The 10739-nt window shown below is 47.3% G+C and overlaps 1 protein-coding gene across 1 annotated transcript; it reads left to right on the top strand.

Moving 5' to 3' along the window:
* Positions 1-761: 761 nt before the first annotated feature.
* On the top strand, positions 762-7685 carry KCNA4 (potassium voltage-gated channel subfamily A member 4). The gene is made up of 2 exons (XM_084896018.1): positions 762-1173; positions 3997-7685. The coding sequence occupies exon 2, from the start codon at positions 4791-4793 to the stop codon at positions 6807-6809; it is 2019 nt and encodes a 672-aa protein (XP_084752144.1). The 5' UTR covers positions 762-1173; positions 3997-4790; the 3' UTR covers positions 6810-7685.
* The last annotated feature ends 3054 nt before the right edge of the window (positions 7686-10739 follow it).

Below are 10739 nucleotides of genomic sequence, written 5' to 3'. Positions count from 1 at the left end.
CGCTCCAAGCCGGACTTCCAGCCGGCTCCGAGCCTTCCTCCCACTCGGATGTGTGACCCCCGCGCGTAGCCTTTAGCCGGGGCCTGATTCATCCTCTGGGTGGAACACATATAAAGTCCATCTCCTCGCCCCTGGAGGACCACCCGCGATTTGAGGCGAACAAACTCTGTACAAGGGGAGCGGGGACCCAGGGGTCTGGGCGCGCTCGCAGGTGTTGCCAGGGATCTGGGCCCGCGGCCCCGCCAGAAGCGCACCTGAACCCCCAATCCCACAAGCCCCTTATAGGGGTGGGGGTGCCATGGGAGCCGTAGAGAGGGCGGGACAGAGAGAGAAGACGCCCAGAAGCTCTCTGTTGTCAAGGCTGGACCTCCCGATCTCTTTTTGGGGCTCGGCTCTGTCGTCTGGAAGCACATTTCAGCTCCAAAGGACATCTCTCCCTCCGGGATTAGCTCCTCGCCGCCGGGGCGACAGCCAGGGGTTCCTGGAATGGTTCCCAGTCTTTCCCCCAGCCTTGGCACAGTGGGGGAGGGCCTGCCCATTTTTGGGGGGGGGAGGGTAGGGGGTGGGTGCTGGCAATCTCCGCGTCGTGACTGCTCCCGCCCCGCTTCGCGGGAGGCGCCCCGGGTGACTGGCGCGCACGCCACACCCCCGGCCTGGCCCCGCCCCCGGAGGCCTGGCCCCGCCCCCGGAGGCCTAGCCCCGCCCCCGGCCGCGCGCTCCCGCCCGGGAGGGAGGCGTGTGCTGCTCCTGCAGCCAGCGCCAGAGAGCGAGAGGGATGGATGTTGGAGGAGGAATCCGGGCTTAACAAGTGATTGCTGCTATCTAGGATTTTGTTCTTTTTTCTGGGGGAGCCTTGACTTCCTTTCCCAGGCAAGCCCTCCCGTGCGGAACTCCAGTGGAGCCAGAAGTCTTGGGGGGGTCTTCCCCGGGGCAGCCCAGGACCGCACACCTGGGCGCCTGCAGCGAGGACTCCGTGCTCCCCCCCTGGCCAGGCAGCAGAACTTGTTCCGTGGATATTCTGGAGCCTCCACCTGCCACACAGGCGTGATTCCTTCCACCCCCAGGAGCCTTTCCCCCCCCCCCTCTCCAGCTGTTGTTGCAGCTTGAGGGGGGACATCAAAACCAGCCGGGGGGAATTGTCTTTCTTTTTATTTTGGACCCCTCCTGGGAATGGTAAGTGTGATGCCTCTCTTTTCTTTCTTCCCTTTTCCACCCCTGGCTGGGAAGAAGCGGTGGGCATTGGAGGGACAAATAACATCGGGAATGTGACAGAAGGGCATGAATGGAAGGCGGTTAAAAATAAACCAGGAGGTGGGAGAAGGGAGGTGCAGATGCTGCGCGGCGCTGGGGGTAGGGGGGTGGGGTGGGCAGCAGTTGTTATGTTCTCCATCTCAGGGATGGGGTGCGTGCGCCCTGCTTCATGTGCCTAAGCGGGAACCTGGTCTGGAGGCGAGGGCGCGATTAAAGATGTCGTTTCCCCAACGAGGTGGTGTTTAGGTTTAGCATCCTTTGGCCTCATCCCAGACTCACCGGTTCTGTTCCTGTGGGAACAGCTGGTGGAAAGGGTTTGAATTGCTGCCTCTCCCAACACTTGGATTTTCGAGCATCTAAGCAACACATAGGGACTGTACAAATGGCGTGCGTTGAAGTGTATATTTCTCACGGTTGTTAGCCTTTCTGATGCTCTCAATCTCTCTTCTCTCTCTCACTCTCTCTCTTCTCTTTGGTAAGGTTCAGGTATCACCCTAAGACAGTTGTGGAAATTAGACATGAAAACAGCCTTGCTGTTGGGAGGTAGAAGGAGGAGAGGCAGGATGCTGGGCTGTTGTTTGGGGGACCAGGGAATTGATAGTCTGCAAAACCTATTAATTTGATGGTGTTAAAGAGGAAGGGAAATTTTCCTGCCAAGTGTCCCTCATAAAGGCTCCTGGGAGTTGGCTTGGATAGATTCTCCTAACATGAATACTTTGGGAAGCAGGAGAGATTTTAAGCCAGTCTGATTTGTTGGGTGGGAGGATTTTTTTTCTTTCTTTTCCTCCCCCTCCCCCCTTTCTCCTACTCCTCCTCTCTTTTTTCCTCTTTCTTCTCCTTTTTCTTTCTCTCTCTTCTTTAAGATTAGGGATAGTGAGGTAGCTGGTAGCCAGTCAAAAGAAGGATGATTTGCTTTTTGTAGGCTGGGGGAATTGGATAAACCAAACCTAGCAAACCTAAACTAAAAACTAAGAACTATTTGGTGGACAGCAAAAGCAGAGCAGGTGTAGGTCTCTCGCAGAGTTAATTGTGAATGAGAAGACCCTCTAATTAATGACCTTCTGGAAGTCAGTTGGGTGGGAGAGGGGTATACATAGTATGCAAATTTACAGGCACTTTGGTTCCACTTTATTTTAATAGTGTATTTTAACTGCTTTGAGGGAGTTGGGAAGTAACCGAGCAAACTCTCCAGCTATTTGGCCTGTGGAAGAATTTAAAGGATGTCAGCCTAACCCTCCACATTGAAAACAGAGAATTAGAGGCCTCCCGAGGGTAAACATTTCAGAGTATGAGATGATGTTAGGAGTCAGGCAAAGGAAGAAGAACATCATGTGAGGCACCTTCACAGGTATATTTTCTGAGTTTCCTGTCCCAATCAAGCTTGCCTCTTACCCTAGGAGAAAGTATTCTGATTGGGAAGGGACATATTTTTGCCACTTCCCTGAATGTCACTTCATAAAACTCAGTGTGTTTAAGCTACTAGGCTGACAGGATTCAGCAAGCAGCAAGCAGCAGGTGGTCAAGAGCCAAATCCCTTCATTGGCTCCAGAAAACCATTTCTCTCTTGTATCCCAAGTGCTTCCAGTAATAGAAGCTAGTAGATGCCCTGAATTCTAACTGTCCTTATCCTCCCCAATTCCTTGGGCCACTATTCTGCATTCTTAGAAGTCCTGTTGGATAGAATGAAAGAATGGAAGAAGCAAGACTAGACAGAAGATTGGGACAGGAGCTTTTATAGGTTCTGGTGGAGAAGATGAGTTAGATGGACCCTGGGAAAGATAAACTAAGGGAGAAGGAAGGCCAGGAGTACCAAGAGATAGTGGGGGCAGAGCAGGCTGCAAGGAAGATGTGATCTGGAAGTGGTGGATTAGAAAGAAAGGTGGGCAGAGAAAGGCAGAGAGAGAAGAGTAGAAAGTTGGGGAATGGGAGCTATGGATTAAATAAAAGGGGAGTGTGATAGGCTGAAAACAAAGTCCATACAAAGTGGGATTTAAAACATAAGGAGCTAAACCCTTGAAAAGAGTGTAGGAGGAGACAATGAGATGAACATGGAGGAACTGCAAGGAGAGAAAATGATTATTAGAGAAGTGGAAACTGGGATTAGCTCCTAGGCTGTGGGTGGCAGGGACATGCTTCAGGGAGTCAGGAAGTACCAACTTGATACAGGCCATTGGTGAGTCTCCAAATGCCCTGATGTCCTCGCATTCTATCCTTCCCCTGCTTCAGGCTGTGGTATGAGGACATACACATCCTTACCAAAGTGGGATGGGGAGGTTGCATTATCCTCGGTTTATAGACGAGGTGATTGAAGCTTGTTCAAGTGCCGGGCCCTGGATTTAAAAAAACTGTTTTCCTGACTTCTCTAATCCTGAATCAAGGGAGGTGGGTGGGGGGAGGACACTATATTCAGAAATATTTCACAAGTGGAAATTTTTTTTAAATGCCTACAATCAATGCATGATGGAAATTGCTATAAAGCAACAGCATTCTTGTTGTGGAATGAAGAGAGAGACAAGAAAATAGACTGAGCTGAAATCCAAAGAAGAAGGAAAGAAGGATGTTTAGTGAGAAGGAGATTTAACCACCTGGCCCGTGTTCCTTGGAAATTTATGGTTGCTTGGTGCTTTATATGGTTTGCTGGAGAACAAGAGACAGAAGGGTATGTGAAGGAAATGCTGTTTGCTTTTTATGATTTGATTCTTCTTTTTATTTTTCTTCCATGCTTCTTTTCCTTCCTTTTTTCAGGTGAAATGCTTCTTCTGCATGATTTTAGCTGACGGATACTCTGCATTTTCTTGATCTCTATGGAGACCTCAGAGCTGGGTTTGCCCCTGCTGACACCTCATCTTGCACCACCTTCTCTACCTCCCAGGGTCTTTGCCCCTGCCGCTGATAGTTTGGCATTGCCCCTGGGTCCAGGAAGCCTGTGATGAACTTAAGGGGAGAGCCTGGAGGCTCATCCCAGTAGGTGTGAGGGACAATGGCTGGACGTACTTCAAGTCTAGTGTTAATAATAAGCAGTCACGGGAAGGCAAGTGCTAAGACGAAAGGCTTATCTGCATTGTGATGGACTGAGCTTTGGACAGTTTCCATGGCAGAAAAATATATGCCATCTTCTAGGCACAACTGCTGGCTGTCGGAGACTCGCTGCCTTTGAATTTTGCAGCAGCAGCATCATCCACATCCTTATATGTATCCCCAAATTTGAACACCCACCCCAAAACAGGTGTCTGGGAGACGCGGACATTCTGGGACTTAGGCTTGAGTGTGCCAGGCTGTTCACCTGGACCCGGCCAAGCTCCGAAGAGCCATGTCGAATCCCTGGGGAAGACAGAGCATGGGGCGTGCTGATTTAAAAACAGAAAATGCAAAGTTGGACTGAAACTATCCTCCGTCTTCCAAGCAATTTGCTTAAGGGTTCCAAACTTACCTTCCTTTGGTGAGAAAAAAAAAAGAAAGAAAGAAAAAAAGCTGCCCTATTTTTTTTTCTTTTTTCTTTCTTCTACAACCAGAACCAGCCATTTCCCCAAACTGCCACCATGGAGGTTGCGATGGTGAGTGCGGAGAGCTCAGGGTGCAACAGTCACATGCCTTACGGGTACGCGGCCCAGGCCCGGGCCCGGGAGCGGGAGCGGCTGGCCCACTCCAGGGCAGCGGCAGCCGCCGCGGTGGCCGCGGCCACGGCCGCCGTGGAAGGCAGCGGGGGTCCCGGAGGGGGCTCTCACCACCACCACCACCACCAACACCACCAACACCACCACCAGTCCCGGGGGGCCTGCAGCACCTCCCACGACCCCCCGAGCGGCCCACGCAGTCGCAGGAGGCGGCGCCCGCAGCCGGAGAAGAGGAAGGGCCACCACCGGCCCAGCAGCTTCCCGCACTGCGCCGACCTCATGCCCAGCGGCTCGGAGGAGAAGATCCTGCGGGAGCTGAGCGAGGAGGAGGAGGAGGAGGACGAGGAAGAAGAGGAGGAGGAGGAGGAAGAGGAAGAAGAGGAGGGGAGGTTTTATTACAGCGACGATGACCACGGGAACGAAGGCTCCTACACGGACCTGCTGCCCCAGGAGGACGGGGGTGGCGGCGGGGGTTACAGCGCAGTGCGCTACAGCGACTGCTGCGAGCGGGTGGTCATCAACGTGTCCGGCCTGCGCTTCGAGACCCAGATGAAGACGCTGGCCCAGTTCCCCGAGACCCTGCTGGGGGACCCCGAGAAGAGGACCCAGTACTTCGACCCCCTGCGCAACGAGTACTTCTTCGACAGGAACCGGCCGAGCTTCGATGCCATCCTGTACTATTACCAATCCGGGGGCCGGCTCAAGAGGCCCGTCAACGTGCCCTTCGACATTTTCACCGAGGAGGTCAAGTTCTACCAGCTCGGCGAGGAGGCCCTGCTCAAGTTCCGGGAGGACGAGGGCTTCGTGAGGGAGGAGGAGGACCGCGCCCTGCCGGAGAACGAGTTCAAAAAGCAGATCTGGCTCCTCTTCGAGTACCCCGAGAGCTCCAGCCCGGCCAGGGGCATCGCCATCGTCTCCGTCCTGGTCATCCTGATCTCCATCGTCATCTTCTGCCTGGAGACCCTGCCCGAGTTCCGGGACGACAGGGACCTCCTCCTGGCGCTGAGTGCGGGCGTGCACGGCGGGGGGCTGGGAAACGACACCTCGTCCCCCCACCCCGAGGGCTCGGGGCACACGGTGTTCAACGACCCCTTCTTCATCGTGGAGACGGTCTGTATCGTCTGGTTCTCTTTTGAGTTTGTGGTCCGCTGCTTCGCCTGCCCCAGTCAGGCGCTCTTCTTCAAGAACATCATGAACATCATTGACATCGTGTCCATCTTGCCTTACTTCATCACCCTGGGCACGGACCTGGCCCAGCAGCAGGGCGGCGGGGGCAACGGGCAGCAGCAGCAGGCCATGTCCTTTGCCATCCTCAGGATCATCCGCCTGGTCCGCGTGTTCCGGATCTTCAAGCTCTCCAGACACTCCAAGGGCCTGCAGATCTTGGGCCACACGCTCCGGGCCAGCATGCGGGAGCTGGGCCTTCTCATCTTCTTCCTCTTCATCGGGGTCATCCTGTTTTCCAGCGCCGTGTACTTTGCCGAGGCCGACGAGCCCACCACCCACTTCCAGAGCATCCCAGATGCGTTCTGGTGGGCTGTGGTGACCATGACGACCGTGGGCTATGGGGACATGAAGCCCATCACCGTGGGGGGCAAGATCGTGGGGTCCCTGTGTGCCATCGCGGGTGTCTTAACCATTGCTTTACCAGTGCCAGTGATTGTCTCTAACTTTAACTATTTCTACCACAGAGAGACCGAAAACGAGGAACAGACGCAGCTGACGCAGAATGCAGTCAGCTGCCCGTACATCCCTTCCAATCTGCTGAAGAAATTTCGGAGCTCCACTTCTTCCTCTCTGGGAGACAAGTCAGAGTATCTAGAGATGGAAGAAGGAGTTAAGGAATCTCTCTGTGCCAAGGAGAAGTGTCAGGGAAAGGGGGAGGACAGTGAGACAGATAAAAACAACTGCTCTAACGTGAAGGCTGTGGAAACTGATGTGTGAATCCTGGTCTCCGCGCGCCATTGCCCCCTCGCCCCCAAGCCCGGCATCTCCAAATATATTTATGCATAGAGAGTGCAGTTATGAAAATGAAATATGCAAACGAATCCAACGCATACAGTAGTACACCATTCAATGGTTATACATGGCATAATTGTTATAAACTTGTATTACATATCAAATAAATGATGCATCTTGGAGAAGAGGGAGGCTTAAATAGGAGCAACTCAATCTTTATATTTTTTATTAGGATGCAAGAATTTTGCACATTAACTGGAAAGGATGTTAAAAGTTAAAGATGGCTTTGTGGAATGAGTGTGTGCGTTTGTGTGTGCGTGCTGTGTGCGTGTATGTATAAGTAAATTGTCAACGTTTTTTAGTAATTGTGCAGTAATGGGAAAAGTTGGCATTTTGAAGTATTTACTATGTAAGAACTAATGAATTTGAACAGTCATTTATCAGTGCTTTAATAGCATCTCCTGTCTTTGGATTCCATGGTTGTTTTTTAAAAATTGTTAAGAATTACTATGTAGAAAAAAAAAAAGAAAGTGAATTATTTAATAGCATATAGGTCACAATTCTATCTTGGATTTAATTAAAGTTTATTTTTAACTGGAAATTAACTTTTCAAAAGGCTGCAGGGGTCTTTAGAAATTGTTTATATTTTATTATTAATTTTGGGATGATATGAGAGCAAATGCCTAATAATATGGGAGAAATGACATCAGAGAAAATGTAACAAGCTTTGTTTAGAAATCCCAGCACTGGAATTTTTTTTTTCTTTGCACTACTTTATATGCTGGAGATTGAGAGAGACTTCATACTGTGAATGTTTACTAATGTAACAGTTCAATGACAATCATTGGAACAATAATTTCTTTGTCCTATTTTATTGTTCTTTTCTTTGTGTGAGACTAAATGCCACGCAGATAACAGCACAGATTCCCTTCTCTTTTTAAATCTAAATAACTGATCTGCAAAGGGCCTATGACGTCGAATTTAGCAACTGAATTCTTTTGAAATCGGTCTGTTACAATGATGTTTCTGAAACCATCCTATTCTTCTGCCTTTAAATCCAGAACAATTTAACCAAAGCTAATGCATGCACTGAAAGAATTAATGAAGAAATAGATGCCCAGATGCTACAGTGATTATGGCTTAAGAGCTTTCTATTAAATGTATAACATAAGTGACAGATTTATTAAATTTATTTCTTTGTGCTGCTGTATATGAGCAAAATGTGGGGATTCACCTCAGAATTTGGCACTCGATTCGCTAAAATTGGTATCAGAAAGAATTGTGTTAAAACATGTGCTTTCAACATCACCATCATGATTAAAGGAAATCATGACACATATGAGTGTTTAACTCACCACAAGGTGTTCTAGAATGTGAGCTAACAGCTAGTGATTGGACTTGCACTATTAAGTTATAATGAGATATCGGTTAGCAAACTCAGAATATGTAATAGGCCTTACATATTCTGGAAAAAAAAAAAAAAGACCCAGAATAACTTTCCTCAAGCTTTTTAACCACGGACCATCATATGATAATAATATGAAATTTACCTCTCTTTTAATGTTATTTAAAATTCAAAGTAAATCCAGTGTTAGGTTTAAAAGCAAAGCTGCTTCCTTCTCCCCATTTCTTCCCCACCACTTATAGAGAAACTTCACTTGAGAACACCGTGGAGAATGAAAAGCAGCAAGCAGAGGAACTGATTGAATGTGTAGACCAAATATCTCTAGTGGGCAATAGAGAGTGACAAAACAAGGAAATGCCATCTTGAAACAAGACTTCAAAGATGGCATTATCCTCTATTTTGGATTAGAAGCAAAAGTATGTAACAAGCATGACACTAGCCCTGTAAGGCTACTCAGGTTGGCCGCTATTTATTTGGAAAAGTCACCCTGTTAATCTCTGCACCACAGTTTCCTCAATAGTAAAAAAGAGGGCACATGATGCCTTTGCTGCATCAGTTGTTAGGGGAAAGCAAATGAAAACATGTGAAAACTCTGAAATAAGTTCCATATAAATGTCCAATTTTATGTTTAAATTACTTTTAATCTTCCTCTAGGAGATTAAGAGCCCGCGAGTTACATCTGCCTTATTAGGATGCTGTGAAAATCATGGGTAATTTCTTTAATTCGGGGCTCCTTACAAGGAGTTGATTTGCAGACACACAAGAGAGCCTATCATTAAGTAACTTTTGCAGTTTCTTCTTTTGGGGGAAGATTTCATGGTGTAAAGATGACCCCATGGACAAGGTGCCACCTCTCTCTTGCTGTTCTCAACTAGGTCTGGTTATATCTTAAAATAGTTTAAATGCGTGCTCTCCAGCTTTGATGTTTCTTGAACATTCTACAATAGCATTAGCAATGACGTGGCTATGTTTGGAAGGAAAAATACATTGTATTTCATTGGTTCTACAACACTCTTTTAAATCAGAAAAGTTATATTACACTTAATTGACGGTTTTAGAATGAATAATTCTGAGAACCCAGTCATTTGGGGACCCTGGGGCTTCCTTTTATTGTATATAGTTTCTTTTTAAGGGTAAAAGAGTCAGAAAGTGATAGTCATGGGCTTTTATTGGTAACCACTAAATGTATGGGTATTTCCCCCCCTGCAAGATCCATTCATTTTAGGATGTCTGGATCTTGATTCCATTCTGAGAAGGAAGCATTTAAGTCCTTAAGACTTGTATAGGGCACTTCCATGCAGAATACTTGTCTTTCAGAGAATGTGTGAAGGTAGTCATGGACTTATAGCATTTTTCCAAGTCAAAGCTAGGTAAACTACATTAGCACCATTTGTGACAATTTTATACTGAGAAATGCGCTTTCAGGGGCTATTTGTAACTAATTTAGGCATCTTCATCTTCTCAGGGGCCCCCATACATGTTTGGTTATAAGATAAAAGAGAAGTGACCCATTTAGAGATTTGAATTGTTGGGATCTGGGATCCTTTAGTTGCCTTTCAGATGATAATACATGTTACCAAAAGTATCATATTTGAGGGTCATCTTAATCAGAATCTTTTCAAGGGTGGATGCATTGTTCTCTCTTGCAATTAATTGCTTGAAGAGGAAACAGTTATGCATAGCAGTTATGGAGAAGAGAGGAGGACTAAATATTCCTTCCTTTCTGTGAAAGGGAGGGAGCTCATGGGTGCCAGAGGAATGACAGGTGGTTAGGAGTCCAGAGCTGGCTTGTTGACATGGACACATCATTTCATCTCCTTCATTCTCAGTTTGTGTTTGGTTAGCGTAAAGTCAGATTGTTGGGCTGCATTATCGCTTGAGTCCTTCTAGCACCAAAATTCTGTGGAGTCAAAGGAAGTATCAGACTAGCTTGATATTTTCTACGTGCCCCTCAAGTCACACCAGCCTTGATTTTATAGTTAAGAACAAAATAGTTTCAAAGCCTTACTGTTGGGTTAAATGCAGCACCAGGAGTATGGGATTGAGTTTTTAGAATGTAAACTAAGCTGAATGAATAGGGTGTACTTTGAAGCTATTTATTCTAACCACTTCTAAACGGAAGAAAATCACTTAATAATAAAAAAAAAATAACTCTTCACTCTCCAACTGAACACAAATTGGTAAGTAAACATTTTGATTTCTGGCTTTGTCACAGTGCAATCTCGTCAGTAAACACAGTGTTCCGACCTGTGCTGGAAAACTCATTTTATGCTCAGACACATGTAGTATTTCAGAGTGCTGCTGCTTTCCTTGTCAAATTTGTTTTGAACAGGACCGCTAAAGCTTTGTGATACATCTTTTCATGAGGCATGTGTTGAAATAGAACCCAATATATGAAGAAGAAACAGTTAAGATATATGTATATATTTATATTTTTTCAATTTTTTAAAGAAAGTCAACACTAACCAAAATAAATTTTTAACTGCATTGGAATCATAAACACTAGTACC

This window comes from Pipistrellus hanaki (genome assembly GCF_964339955.1).
Source record: "Pipistrellus hanaki genome assembly, chromosome: 9".
NCBI lineage: Eukaryota > Metazoa > Chordata > Mammalia > Chiroptera > Vespertilionidae > Pipistrellus > Pipistrellus hanaki.
This window is presented reverse-complemented; position numbering and strand designations above follow the sequence as displayed.

What these genes read in the sequence shown, in the direction of transcription:
- KCNA4 (XM_084896018.1), top strand. Translation starts at nt 4,791, where the DNA reads ATGGAGGTTGCGATGGTGAGTGCGGAGAGCTCAGGGTGCAACAGTCAC.